Here is a 16,502-nt window from a genome sequence, read left to right as displayed (position 1 = left end):
AATAAATATTTCTCAGATTCATCATAAGTAAGGTTTAAGAAAAAATACCTATACATTCTTAAATAAAATAAATATGGTTTACTAATTAATTAATTTGATTAATTATTAATTAACATACGTTAAATTTTATTTTCATTTTTTATGCAACATATTATTGGAAAATATGCTCAAAAGATCTTTAAACAAACTGATTAAGAATTAAATAAAAATAAAAGGTATCTTTGAAGAGGGGATTTTTTTAAAGTTTTAATTTGATGTAAAATTCAGTTTTGTTTTATAATATGTTTAAGAATTATCGCGGAAAAACGCCAAATTTCACATAACATTTAAATAATTAAAATTTCAAAATAACTCGCTCAGAGGAGCAAAATCTCATCCTCTAAAGTATTATGTGTCAATTTTGGTTGTTCTACGCCAAACGGTCTAGTCTGTAGAGCGCCAACACATGGACGAGTATATTCATCTTTATTGTAAGCAAAAATTGTAAAAATAAAATAAACTTTAAGTCTGTCGAAAAATAAATTCTAACCTGATATATCAAGTACAGTTTTGTAAGTTTAATATAATCGTGTAAGAAATTTCTTCTTAAAAAATCGAATTTGTACTTAAAATTTAATTGTAAAATAATTGTGATACTACGCCATATTTGCAAGAATGAAAACAAAAAGCGATGAAGTCGCCAATCTGGACGGAGAGTTACGGCAACCCTCCACCAATAACAAAACTGTGCGGCAGCTGGGAAATGGAAGTTAAACCGCGAATCATTCAAAACGATAGATGGGTCAAACCGAAGAGTTCATTGAGTGACAACATAAACTATGGATAACTTAATTAATATTCTTCTGCAGCGGAATGACAGTTCTGTGGACTGGGGTTTTCACCTAACGCTGGACCATGAAAATCAGATGGTCGTCGATAAGGTAAGTTTTGCCGGTTCTTCGTTTGAGTTAATTTGATAGTTTTATCTGATTACAAATGCGAGGTTTTCTTTTAACGCATTTCTTTTATTGCACAACAGTTGTTGAATAACCTCTTGTTTTGTTCAAGATAACATCTTATATTGAAGAGGTCATTGAATCCGTTATGATTTTTAAAGCTATTTGTTGTAAAATACAGCGAATTTGAAAGAACGGGTGTGTGTTTTTATACATCTGTGTTGAAATGAAGATTTTAGTATTTTACTTTCTAAAATTTCTTTAAAAAGGGGCTAAAAATTCAAAAGGTGTTAAGATGTAGAAATCAATAAAAAATGCTCGTTGTAGTTGAGAAAAATTTTAATTAAAAATCTGATTATTAAAAATTTAAATGATTCAATTCATTCAAATTCAAAATGGATTATTTTACGGATAGGATTATATCTATCAAAACAATCGAAAACAACAACAACAACGGATCTTTAAATTTGATGAAAATGTTAACAATGATGGATTGAATTTTGAAGCATATAATTATTAGAACCTTTTATCATTTTTACTTTAAATTTTACTTTAAAATTGGCCATTTGTATAAAGTTCCGATTCTTTAATTCAAATTGATAAAAGTAAAGAGAAAAGGAAGATGGATACAACTGGAATTTTTCTTAAATTTCACTCATGTAACAAATTTAATGGAATTATAATAAATGATAAAAAGAATTTAAATGCTTAACTTGTTTCGTATAGCATTAAAAACTATTAACACTTACCAAATTAATAAAGAATGTATGAAATATTTTTTCTTAGTAAAAGAAATTATTTGCCTTTCTGACTCAAAATTGTAAAAATGATGTAATGGTATTTTCACAATTATTTTTTCTTCGAAACATTTTATTAAATATTCATAGCTATGTAAATACATTCAGTTGAAGCAAGAAAAAAATTATCATCTTTATTACAGTCTTTGCTATATTACGGAGTTTTCAACCTAAAGGTACATACAACAATGATAACATATTAAATTATTTTTGGTAGTACAATTTTTAAACAAGTTTAAATGCATGCAACATTTGTAGATACATTATTACTTATGTTTCTCAGTTGTTGTTTTCTATAACCACGTCCACTTTGAAATTTAGAAAATGAATGAGATGAGATTGAACCAAGAATAATTAAAGTGAAAATTAACACCCACAATTTTCATTCTCTCACCACAAGTATCGCATTTGTTTAATTTTAGTATTACTTAAACTAAAAAAGACATGCACATACTATTGTAGAAACTCTAATATTCCCTACTTCCAAAAGTATTGTGACATTTATTCTTCACTCTACAAAAGCAGTCAAGTTGAATGTTGCTTCTTTTTCAAAAGATACAGCTTCGAATATAGTTCAAGTAACCCAAACTTATATAATATAGTATATTTATATTTTATTATGATGAAAAATTTGCGTTTACGAGTACAGTTGAATCATATAAATGATTTAATGTTGGATTATCAACACTTCATTTAGAATGCATTTTTGCTTACTTAGAAAAAATCTTTATGGATCCACATATTTTTATTCTTATTTATGTAATATAAAATTTGTAAATGGTGACAAATTGTTATATTTTCAAAGGATAAGACATGAAATCTTTTATTTATTTGAAACCCAGCATGCAAAACCTTTTGTTTGCCCCTTGTTGAAGATGAATTAATAAGCAGAAAGGAATAAGTTCAATCTAACACAGGTTAGATATTTGAAAATACGAGAAAAAATCTACAAAAAATGCTTGAGATTCTCACCGGAGGAACAGAAAGTAGCATTTTGAGCTAGGAAATTTTATTGCGTATCTTTTTCTTTGGGAAAGAAGCAGGATTTTAACAGCAATTGAAAAAATATTTGTTCTGACGAAAGGGAAATATAAATAAATTTATGAAGATAACTTTTTTAAAACATATTTTTTCTGCTGAAAAGTAGAATTTTATTTGTGTGTGTGTGAATTCACTAATAAGTGTCGTCAATTGTAAAAAATCAAAATTAAATTGAATTAATCAATTGATTCTGAAAATATTAAAATACTATGATATTCAGATAAAATTATGCAGGTTATGCATGCGTGTACTGAACTTCAAAATTCTGATTCTTTAGTAAATAAGTGAACAAATGTATTAAAAATTCTATCTGTACATGAAACGAATCAAATTAAATAAAAATATAGTGGAATATATCAATAATTGTAATACAAAAATAGGCAGATTTTCGCACAGATATTTTTACTTTCTCATATTAAAAAAATTTGTGTATAAAAAATTTAAAATTCTTAAACTATATAATGTTTGAGTAAACTTCTATACAGTTGAAGGTTTAAGCTAAAAAGATTGTTTAAGATTAAGAAAGATTGTATTAATTTATTGTTTAAGAGGATCAATAAAATATGCTTTTGCATTTCAAGACGAGTTATAAGCATTTCCTTCCTGCTAGCAGTTCCTCCTATTTTTATTTATTAGTACGAATGTTTCTGGCTCTAATCTAATACTTGGAAAATGGCATCATTTTCTGAAATCAAAGAATTTTTTTTATCTTTCTACTCATACAGAAATTTCAATTATGAACGAAGAAAAAATTTAAATGCAGCTATTCGCAGTACTTAATTTGTCCCCTAAAAAAAATCTATTTTTACATGCGTTACTTCTCCTTTTTCAAGTGACATGAAACTTTTTGTGTTCGAAGTATATTACATTGATACAGCTAAGAATCCACAGAGTTCTAAAATGCTAATGAAATATCCATAATTTTTGTAACGAGTTATAACGTGCATGAATGACTTAATCTTAGTTTATAAATTTTAAATTACGAAAATTGGATATGGAAGTTGGATTCTACAGCTAAAAAGCAAATTGTGATTGATGATTTTTGAACGTAAATTTGATGTTTTTTGAATTAATATCGTAACATCCTTGATACAATGTTGTAAATCAAAAGTTCGAATATGCCAAATGACGTTTATTTCCAATTTATTCGATTTTTATTCCCCCCCCCACTAAAAACGTTATTCCATTTCCCTTACGGGCCTTAATATGACAGTTTTGGGCCGGGATAGCCTGGTTGGTAGAGCGTTGGATTCGCGTCCCTTAGGTTGCGAAGGGATTCCGCCGACCGAAGATTTCCCGCGTGCTTGGTGGCTGAAGTGCGTATAAATTTGTCGTGGTCACAAAGTCCTCCATGTCGAGAATAATACCACTGGAGGTACTGGATCAGGGATGATCGTTCTCTGATTCAGGTCTAAATTACCATCTGTGGATGCGTGAATGAAGTCCCCCCCTTAAAAAGGGTTGTGACGTGTGTTTAGCTAAATCGTTCTCTTGGCCCTAGATGGCGCTACTTTAAAAGCAAGAGACACTCCCCCACCGGCTTAAAATCTCTGTCTTCGTAACAGCGGGCTCGTCCGTGGCAAGTGCCATAAGAAACAAAAACATGACAGTTTTTAACAAGACAATGTAAACTTTTTCGAAACGACAAAATATTTCATTTCGTGGGAAAGTAAACTGAAGGACTTCCAATCCAATTATATTCTGTTCAAACCCATAAAATTATTAATACTGACTTTTAAAAGGCTAGTGGCATGAACGTGATTTCGGAATTAGAGGTTCGAAATGGATTTTACGGAATACACCGTATATGTTGTTTAAAATCTGACATCAAAGATGTGTATTACTTGTTTGTAAAAATAGACTTGCTTTTAAAAATTGTGAGGACGCGGGTGTCATTTTTGTCTTCTGATCAAGCGTCATCTTGGTGGTTTAGTGTTAAGATCTGGCTTGGCTTTAGGTCTGTAGGACTCCAGGTCCTACAGATCCAAAATCCCGAACTCGGATCGATTCCACGAAAGATTCGTGGTGTGTGTGGGTTTGGTGCACGTCTTTTGGCCGTACGCCCTCCTGTTGGCATGGTGTGGATATTTGCTGAGGAGGGTACCAACTTGGGTATCATTCTCTTCATTTGAAATGAATTCAAAATAACGAGAGCCATCTCAAAATAGACCTTGTTTCCAAAGCGGGATGTTAATATAAGTAAACATTTGATCTTGGATCCAAATTCCGAGTTCCATTCTAAGATACCATATCCATAACTGATCCCCGTTTTTGTCATGCTTTAAAAATTTATAACTGAGCATTAAACAATTATTGATAACTATTTGTAATATGGAAGAAAAAAAAACTGAAGCAATTATTTAACCTATTTTTCAAAATTAAACGCTCGCATGTGATTTTTTTGTCATTACTCAAGATATTTTTTATTTGGTTAATTAATCAATTGATTAACGCAAATTAGTTTCAAATATTATTCTTTTGCATATTATCTAAACTTTTGAAATGCTAGCTATGTTTTTTAACCATGTGTTATAGAATCTAATACAACTATATATAACCTCGTACAACATTACGAATGCAATTGTCATGTTTTCTAAAACGGGAAATATTATTCACAAATTTCAAATGCTTTCAATTAAAACAACCTTGAAAAAGTAGTAATCTTTTTCAAGTGCTTAAAATCATTGTGTAGGAAGAATTGGCGTCATTTTTGCCACCTTGGCGATGAAGTGTTTTTATGAGACAATCATTCCGACTGTGAAGTGGAATAGTTACAAATTTCCTTTTGGCGCCGCGTTCTTAAAAACCTGCTAATGAGATAGGTTCAGAATCATTGATTCGAACAATCGTTAAGTTGTTCGTGAAATGTAATCGATTTTTCGCAGAATAAAGCTAGTTTTCCTACTTCATCTAGAACACAAGAGCTGTGACTTATTGTTCCGCGTAATCGTAACCCTTAATATTGATGTATACTGTAGACATGTGTTTGATGTAACCATGGGTGTACTCAAAATTTTAATTATCCACTTCGTAGTTATGCGTGTTAGTTTATATTACTTAAATAATTTTAAATGATTTAGTATTTAATGAATTGATTTCATTTTACACGTGATAGATCGTTTTACTAATTAATTTCAGCTAAAAAAAATTAAGATGGAAATTTATTTTCCATTTGCTTATTTGTATGCCATTTTATTTTTACAAAAATTCACAAAATCAATACATCAATAAGATCATAGTGTAGGGTTAAAATAATTGACGTGCGAAAAATTATTTTTACCATTAAATTTACAAGAAAGATTTTAAGGTCTAAATAAAATCAACATGCTATTTACTAATTATTAAAGAATTTCTTGTTTCTTTTCCATAGATGAGGTGAAAAAAAATAATCTAGAATATATATAATCATAATAATCATTTTCTGGATTTTCATGTAAATATTGAAAAACATTTTATTCACTGAAATCTTCGCAATTTGCTTCCTCAGTGTGTCTCAGAAAATATACTACGAATTTATAATATTGCTTACCAGCGCAATAATTCCCCTGGTAAAGAAGATAGCTTCACAGATAATTCTGCTGGAGACCGGGTCAAGGACAAAACTGAAGCCATTGGCTACAAAATCGTTGGTTCCAGAAACTACAAGAGTCTTGGAGATAGCTACATTAGGAAACGAGTTAAGGTGATATTTCTAGAAATTTCTATACCTTGTGTAGGAAGTTGTAAAAAACCGAAGTCAAAGCTGAATCAGTCGAGCTGAGTCAATAAGAATAGCAGGCGAGTCCAGAGATGAGAACAGTCATATGAAGTCTCTCTCCTCAAGTTCGATATGGAGCATTTTACTGTTATGATTATTTATTACCGATTTAATGTTTGTGTGTTTCTGTTTACAGTCAATTCGGTTCTTGTATATGCTTATAATATATAATATTGCAATTCAAAATAAAAGTATAATATAATTCGCATTTAATAAATGAGATGCTAATTCTTCATTGTCGATTATTTGATTGATTTTATCATCGCATAATAAGTAGCTTAAGATTAACTTTTAAAAGATTTGAATCTAATTAATTCCTGAAATTTTTCTTCCCCGTTTGCTTATAGAGAATATGATCATACTAATATAATTAATGCAAATGAATCAACGTTAAAAAACATATAATTTTTATCTTTGTTTGATATTTCAAAATACTTTTTTTGCTACTGTTTTTTATAGCTTTATTTTATTTATTTATTTGTATACTGTCAATGCACCCAACTTTTGTCTTAGCAAATTTGATAGTAGCCATAAACGCTTTGAACTGAAAAGTCTAGTTATTTTAATAAAATCCATTTAGAAAATTCAACATAAATTATTAATAGCTGACGAACGCTGAAATGCTCGAATTGATAAATGAGAGATAAAATATTCCTAATGAATCACTGCTTTAAACGTTACTAAATACCTGAACTGGTTGCGTGGGAGTTGAGCAAGTTAATTGATCCGAAGGAAAGTATTTCCGCCACTCGCATGCCCCCCAGGTATTCCCAAAGAGAAATGCATGCAAATATCACATGAGAAATCCATTCATCTGCCTGCCGAAATTATCTAACAGATTTTATTTCTTGAATAATTTACATTTTGAGGACAGTACGTTGCTGTTTGTTTTCAAAATAATATATAACATGCAAGAATTAAAGAAAGACATTATAACATTTTCTTTTAAAGAAAGACATTAAATAGGGTAAATTCTTTCGTAATATATCTGATTGGTAAATATGATTATTCATAATTACAGGATTAATTACCGGTGATTATTTATATTCACCACTAAACTTATTCGTGATTATGAATAATAATCACCGGTAATGATACATAATCATCAGTTTATGACATTTTTCCGGAACCTATCTAATATATGCATATTCAGAAAAGTTGCGAAATATCTTTAATATTTTCGTCAGTTTTGTTAATGTTATTTCGACTATTCGATGCCATTTACTAAAAATAACGATGGAGAATTACCTAAACGTTTTTTTTGACGAAACGACGATTATATGTCTTGATAAATTTTTACGAAATTATTGAAGCTAATTAGACTGACATTATTTATTGATTATTTGACTTTATCCATTTCTGAATGAATATTTTAGATTTCTTAATTTGATGTTATCGAAATAAGGTCTATTTTCTGGATATTATCATAATTCAACGTTACAGTTAAACTTATTTATATTTAAATTTTTAACCATCTAAATCAATTATTCCCATTTAAGGACGTGAAATATGTGATTCAATATTACCAACTATATTCAAGTGTATGAAGTTTGCGATCTTAAATTCAGTCAACCTGACAGATTGTGCAACAGACAGTCTGCAATATGATCATTATGTTAACGTTTGAATTTCACTAGAATATATTTTAAAAAACTGCTTATTTCTAAATATGAGTATAGATCTCCTCTTTAACTATCTGATTATAGAGGAAAAGCAATCCCAAAACGCCCGGCAGGCCGAAGTCTTTTGAATGCTAAGTTTCTTCATCTTCCGTATCATTTAGCATAAGGCAATTTACTAACTTAAATTTTAAATTAATAAAAAATTAACATAAGGCAAAAATTAACTTAATTGTATCATGCACATATTTAACATAAAAATGTTAAATATGCTTAGCTACCTGGTTTAATCTCCATATTTAGCCAGGCAGCTACACACATACATAGCCGTTTTCTTAATATATGCAAAGTGATCAAAATTAAAACACCCCTACTCTGAGCTATCTATACAGCAAACTGTATTCAGTGTAAAGACTCCAAAATTAGTGAACATATTATTTAAGACATGAAAAGATGGATTACGCGAACAAAATAGTTACAGAAACACCGATAGATGGCGCTGTACAACAAAAAAAAATAGACTGAAAACACATTTGTAACACATTTTATTCGAATGTATCAAACATTCAATCACAAGGACCTTATCGATGCAAGGGAAACTCCTCAATATGGTTCCCTTCTTTCAGATGTAAAATCTGCATTTTGCGGACAGCTTGTTCACTTGCGGATTCTCATTGGTTGATTATGATGCTTCTCACATGCAGAGTGATGCTGTCTTTCAAATCTGCCAAGGTTACCAGACTTCCTCAATAAACGAGATTTTTTTAAGATCCCAAATTCAAAAATCGCAGGGATTAAGCTGTGTAGAACGAGATGGTCAGGTTGCTGGCAACGCACGGCTAATTACTCTCATTAGTAAAATGTTGTCGCAGAAACTGCTTCATCTTGCAGAAAGTTAACTGAATCAAGACATTGGCGCTGTTGCATTTGTGGTACAGCAATTTTCGATCATGTTTTGATACCTGCTGGTCTTTTGCGTAAATTCTCAAGTCGACGAAACTCTCGAAGTGCAGCTGCGACATTTTTTTTGTTTTCATCGCTTATAAGAATATTTTCCCAGCTTTATCTCTTTTATGCCAAGAACAGTAGAAACAAGTCAAGAATTTATGCAAATTTTTGTGCTTACAGTGCGAAATTGCAGTTACAATGACAGTTTGTTTCTTCACTTTTTTTTTCTTCTCTTTTTTTCATATCAACAATAGAATCTAGAAAGGAAATATTTCATACTTTTTTTTGTTTGTTTGTTTGTGATTATTTGTATCTTTGTAGCGTGTTTTATGTTGTACAGCGCCATCTATCGGTGTTTCTGGAACTTTTTTCCCTGTTGAATCTGTCTCCCCATGTCTTGAATAGTATGTTCATCAGTTTTGTACTTTTTACACTAAGTAGTTCGCTGTATAAAGAGCTCAGAGTAGAGGTGTTTTAATTTTGATCACCTTGTATTACAGTAAAATTCAAAAGGCTATACGTTCCTTATCCATACTTTTTGGCGTTATTACATGCCAATATTTCATGTCTTTTGTATATTAAACAGTACTGTTTAAAAATTTATTATAGAATAAAGAAAGTCCAAGAATAAAATTATTGGATTTTTTAAATACATATTCTACAATATTTGACTTTATTACAGGGATTGTAAAGTCATATGTACTGTACAGTACGAATAGGGACGCTTGAAATGAAATATCAATATAAAAACTAAGCATGCATTTTACAAAAATTGATTCATTGATTTTTCTATCTATTGATACTTTTTTTAAACTAGACCGAATAAGAAGGATGGAGAGAAATTAACCGAAATCAGGATAATCGAGAGCCAATTGAATTTTAGAGTTAGTTCCTGATTACATGATTGCCTCCAATTCATTCTTTGTTTTGTCAACAATTTGGAGCTGCAATAGATTTCCTTCCAGCTGGCAGACGATTAACTGATTAGCCTAATGAGTCTTCAAGGTGTCAATGCAGCCTCCGCACTTCCTCTTTGTGTAGGCTGCCATCACCCTGACATGTAGGGCAATTTTTTGTATCTTTTTTTAATCAGTCTCGAATCACTCAGACTGATATTTATTAAAAAGTCATTCTTCTGAAATATTTTCTAGCCTTTCCCGACTGAAGAACTGATATTTCAGTTAACTTTAAAATAAAGAAAAACTGGCCGCAATGACAAAATGGAAACTAAGATTGTTCAGAGAGGATGAAGGACTTGCGGTTCAAATTTCGAAATCTACTGCGAGCCAAATATCCTCATATTTAGTACTATCCATCTTTGGTGATCAGCGTTTTCGCCTGGATTAAGGGTCGCTAAAATTTTCAATTAAATACTTTATTTAACTTGGTATGAATTTTTTTTCATAAATGTTTTTAAGCTTCAAATATCTATATTTATATAACTCGTAACAAAATCTTCATATTAAACAATGTATGTGTTAAATAATATTGAATTATAATGCAGATATTTTGAATGAGTCTCATTCTTGCATTTTTCTATAAAATATTGTTTCTTTATTTTATTTCACACAGACACGTGCCAAAAATTTAACTTTACTAATATAATTTGGTGGAATAATTAACTTGATAATCTTTCAGTTGAAAATTGGCATGATGGCTACTCGTTTATAATTTTTTTCATGCAGGCATAACATGCATGGGCAGGTTAAATTTAATTTTATTTTGTGTAAAATATATTATTGGGGAGTACGCTTAAAATATTTCTTTTACAAAATTGGGGCCAAATTTACAAATATTTTTTTACAAAATTTAGGCCAAATTTACAAATTTTGTTTGGCAAAAATTATCTAAGGGCCATCACCAATCGCGGTACAACCCCCTCAAGAAACATTTTCCGTCATCGGTAGGGAGTAGTAGTTGACCCCACACCATTTTTATACCTAACAGGGTGGAGAGAACCTACCACCATGCTAGTAGCCTCTTATTCGCATACCTGAAGTACCACCCTCCCTCAGAAAGCAGTGTTAAAGGGGGGGGAGCATAATTGCATGCTGATGCCTTAGTGTAATTTAAGCAGTAGATTGCTTATCACATTTTGAATCTTATTTAGTATGTTTTGTACAATAATCAATGAATTTGCTATTAAATGCTTTTAATGACCCTTCATTAACTGAACTGCCCTTTGCCAAACCACTGGAAGTGCACAATAATTTTAAATTAACTTTTTTTGTATTTACGTTTTGAAAACATTAGTTTTCATGAATGCATCATCAGATTGAATATACTGATTTAAGAAGGCGATATAACTTTCAATAATTTTCTTCCATGACTGGTTTTAATCATTTTTATTTTATTTATTTGGAATAGATTTTGAATGCAAAGAAGGATCTGCCGTATTTTTGTAAAATATCAATAAACCTCGCACATAAAATCATCTAATTGTATTACGTTCGCTTCGCTTTGCAGTTTCGTGTTAATTGATATACGGCCTATCCACTCAACAGACTTTCTCTAAAAGAATTTCGTTCAATCATTGATAGAAATCGATGCATATGCAAAATTTCATGCATCTAGATCAAAGTATTTTTTGTGTTACATGTTCACAAATAGATATAATTTTAAAAAAGGTTTTTTTTAAGATTCAGAGAAATCTAAAATGTGAAAATTTCGAATTACAATATTTTGACGATTACTATATATTTTCATTTGTAAACTTTGTAATCGAGAAAGTTAATGTTGTTGAAAATACTCGAAAAAACAAATCGTTGGATTTAGAGGTACCAAAATAGCAACGTAGTTGCTTCTTTGAGAGTCAATGCTCACTGAGGAAGAGGATTTTAAAATTCTAATTATTTTGTTAAAATGTGATTTTTTTTATTAATATCCTTTCTTGGTAATCTCGTAACATGTTAGCACAAAAATTATTTTTACACAATTTAAAAATTTTTAAAAAAATAAATGGCTTTTCTAAAATATAAAATTTTGTACAATTTTTTTAATTAGTTTTTAAAAATATATTTTACAGTAGTACTTTTTTTTATCTCAGTAACTGAATGGATTTATATTCATTTGTGCTGTGATGATATTAAAAGAAAATGGGTGTGCTCGCACGATGATATATAACTAAGAGCAAAGTTTTATTTATAATATAAAGATAGGCATAGACGAATCAATCTTAAAACATAATTGTGCTGAGTTCCTTTGAGCAGATATTTGAAACTCTTGTTATCTTTTCATGCTCTTTATCTTCTATAATAGCCATTGCTGAGTTTTCTAAACATGATTTCAACTAAAAGAATCTTTTTGAAATAAGAGTCAAGTTCCAAGATATACAATCGATTATAAAATTATCTTGTAAAGCCAACAAGGACGTGGCGTCATATCTAACGAGGGACAACTGCAATTAAATAGCAAGCGCTTTCTAAATTTATCATGGAACTCGGATGCCCTTTAAGTTGCATACATTGAAAATTATCATTTGAAACATGCACTTAATTAATTATTACAATATTATAACTATCCAATGATAGTTGACAACAGTATCGTCTAATCATAAATGTGTGAAAAAATTGCAGAAAGGACATTTTAAATCTAGTATCACAAGAATATTATTCAAAATTGGACATTATTACATATTCTGAGAAATACAGTACAGAATTATTGCATCAGGTGGTACAATATGTGTATTGTGCAGCTGCATTTGATTCGCGAATACATTCGTATCATATATATATATGCTAAATAAACTACAGAATTATTACGTCAAGTGGTACAATAGCTACATTATGCAGCTGCTTTTGATTCGTCAAAGAATTCGTATCGCATATTATTGCCGCATTGAAAAGTCAGAAGTCGACTCTCCATGGCCGAATGGGCATAGCACTGGACTTCTACTCAAGAGATCATAGGTTCGAATCTCGCTTGCGACAATGCGATGTACAGATTAGGTAAATATTTAATTTCTTGATTTTATGTTTTTATTTCATGTTCCAGAAGATTCTGTACATTTCTTTAATTTACCAGACAAGTGTTCTGGATTTTTCTTACTGTCTCCAGAAAAGTATTCTGGAACTTTCCCTGCTAGTATAAAAGCAGAAGATTTGTCAGTCACTGTGTTTGTTCTCAGTTCAGAATTGAGATAATAAATTGGTTTAGCTCTACTTCTTGTGTGTGTCATTAAGTTCTATACTAAAGTATCTACGTGACATTATTATTATATATGCTGAGCAGTACTCTACAGAATTATTGTGTCCGGTGGTATAATATGTAAACTCTGCAAATGCATTTGATTCGTAAATGTATTAGTATAATTCATATCGTATATATACTGAGCAGAACTCTACAGAATTATTGCATCAGGTACATGGTGCAGTTGCATTTGATTCGCGAATACACTCTATCACATACTATATATGTTGAGCAGTACACTACAGAATTCAAGTGTCGGGTGGTACAGCTGCATCTGATTCGCGGATGTATTCTCTATCAAAACAAAAGGTACGACGCATCTTTTCCGTCGCCTTGAAATAACAGGGCACTTGTGAAATCTCAGTATCAGACCCTCACCAACCATAAAAGGCTTCTGTTTATCTTCTTTAAATATAGAACCATTTGAGAAAGAGGAAGGGGTTCCCGCGGGGTTCCGCGTACCAGTGAACCACAGTTTCTATTTTTAATTCGTTCGGGGGTGAAGAGATGCAATCAGTTGCAGAAGCAAATAGACAGACCACATTTTGATGGAGCAATCTGCGGGATGGAATGATTTCTCTAAAAATAGACATCATGAGAAGTGCCTTAGCAAATCCCCTTTGAAGGATTGTTTTGTGTTTATTATACTCTGCTGTGGGACTGACACATGCGAAATGTACTGTTTTGCTTGGCGTTGGGCAATATCCGCTTTATGTCTTTTCCTTCGTTAAGTTGATGAATAGGTTCTTTCTTGAGCTTTAAAAATATTTAGTTATAATCATGCTGAATAGATATAATTAACTATGTAATATTTCACAGAATAGTCTACTATATATTTAAATCAGCTTTCAAAATGTTGCTAATCATTACGAAAAGTGGATTTTCATATGCTCTCTCATTTATTTTACATTAAGAATTGAATGGCATTTTTTAAGACAAGGTTTGTACTCTATCGCATAACATGTGGGTCTGGTTCGTGTAACAAATGACAGAATATTTGATTTTTAAACATAATTAAGTCAAAGTATAAGTTAATTTAAAATACAAAAATCACTTAGATTCGTTCAAGTGAATTGAAATAACACTTGTCTCAACAAAATGGCTAAATAAATTCGCGCATGGAAGAGTTAATACAGCAAGCGATTGCACTCTATACATTTATCTGGACTTCAATTTTCCTAAGATTAGAGTTTCATAAAAGATGGGACTTATATTTGAACAAGAACTGTTTCAATGTACATCATGAATGTCCCACATTTCAAGAATACAAAACGCTATAGTGGCTATCAAAATGGGACGATAATTTAACTAATCAAACACCACAAGCATTATAAAAATATGATCGGACATAATTTCCAAATTTCCAGATCGATTGTAGCATTGTAATTTTCATTTGGCATTGCTTATTAATTCCTGATCTTATTACAGAAAACATATACAAGCTGTAAGCAAATATTATAAGTAATCATTAATGAATTTGTTTCTAAAACAATTAGATCTTCATTTTTAATTAGATTTATTTATATTTTTATTGGCGTAAAATGTATTTAAACGACTTGTCACAATCATAGTAACTTAACTCTTTAGATTTATTTAATTCGCGTAAAAAGAAAAAGCCATTTTACTGTTATAATTTTTTTTAAAGAGATATTGATTAGTAATTTCCTTTTATCCGGTTTCGGAAATTCTAATGAATTCAGAGAATCATTATTTAAATAAAATATTCTAATATACCACTTTTTTAGAGTAAATATAAAAAGAATAAAATAATTTCTTCTAGCCCCATAAAGATTCCTAGCACCTTGAAGATTGTCCTGAAAATTTATGATCTTGAATTTTAAAAATCAGCAATTTTTTTTATTTAAATAATAATGCCCAGTTTCGTAGTCTTGTGTGTGTGAAATTTTGCAATCGATTTTAAACTAACTTCCCGATAAACTAATGACCTGGCATTGCGATAATGAAAGTTTGTAAGAGATTGCATTATTTATACAGAAAAGAAAGCGGATTAATGTTGCATTGCCATCCAGTTCTAAACTCTGCTTATAGTTTCAAATCTATAATTCATCCAGAAAGTTTCAAAGCGCTTACAAAATTTTCACCAAACAGACAAAAGAGAAAGCGAGTTAACACGTTAAGCTCCGAGCCGATATATTCTTTGCAATTTAACCCGAGGTCACCGTCGATATTCCTGATTTTTAGATTCATCTTGCACGCAAGATGTTTATCGTATTTTAATAAAACCCATTAAAATATTTTCATAAGAAAAATTTAGGCACATTTGTTAATAAATTGCACTTTTTTTTATCTTTATATCGCATTTTATACCGTACGATTATCGCGGTTAGTACGGGAAATTTAACTTAAGTCACCAGTCAATGACGCGACCGAATGGAAAGTGTCAGCCACCTATGATTAACGTGGCGCGTAGTGTTTATAGAAACATATTAAAAAGCGTATGAATCCAAAATTAATTATTTCAGTGGCGTAGGGAGGATGCGTGTGTGCTTTTGACATTATAATCTGCCTCAAAATATGACTTTAATATGTTAAGCACCATATCAGTCATCGGCTTTTCTTACTAAACTTTCCTTTACTATCATACTATAAGTTACCGGTTCTGGCAGTATGTCAGTAACGAACAATATAAAATACGATATAAAAAAACCATTCTATTAATAAATGCGCCTAAATTTTTATTAAAATATTTTAATGAGTTTTACTCAAACACGGCAAATATCTTGTATGTCACATGAATCTAAACATCAAGGAGAACATAGGTGAAGACCGAGGGTCAAACGGAAAGAAAGACAATATTGGCGTGGCATCTATTGTGTTAAATGCCTTAGAATTTTGTCTCAATAGCAACTTTTAGGATAATTTGGAACACCTATACTCTTTCCGTTGTCTCTAAATCAACGACTCAGTGAATAGAGTAGATTGTATTAATCTTGAAAATAATTTATTTCTAATGCTAAAATATATATGAATGAGACAACACCATAGATAAATTTTACATTGAAACACTGGACCGCAGTGGACTGGTGGTAATGACTCGGTTTCGGAACCCGACGCCCCCGAAGAACCGTTATGTAAGTGGCTCTGGTGCACATTAAATCCGTTGGGGCCAAGCGTCCTCCCACTGATGTGGGGTGAAAGCATGGAGAAGGGGGTGACAGCTCAGGTGTCATCCTAGTCATCCGACCGCGGTTCAAAA

General features: G+C 30.9%; 1 protein-coding gene across 1 annotated transcript in view; it reads left to right on the top strand.

The window, feature by feature from the left end:
* Positions 1 to 784: 784 nt before the first annotated feature.
* LOC129968172 (trithorax group protein osa-like) overlaps positions 785 to 16,502 on the top strand; it is a 128,837-nt gene continuing 113,119 nt past the window's right edge. The window contains exon 1 of the mRNA XM_056082009.1: positions 785 to 920. Coding sequence (XP_055937984.1) covers positions 819 to 920 — 102 coding nt within the window. The 5' untranslated portion in view covers positions 785 to 818. The remainder of the gene's footprint in view (positions 921 to 16,502) is intronic.

The sequence above is a fragment of the Argiope bruennichi genome, chromosome 5 (assembly GCF_947563725.1).
Source record: "Argiope bruennichi chromosome 5, qqArgBrue1.1, whole genome shotgun sequence".
Lineage (NCBI taxonomy): Eukaryota > Metazoa > Arthropoda > Arachnida > Araneae > Araneidae > Argiope > Argiope bruennichi.
Note: the sequence above shows the minus strand (reverse complement) of the source record. Positions and strands in the feature narration are given on the sequence as shown.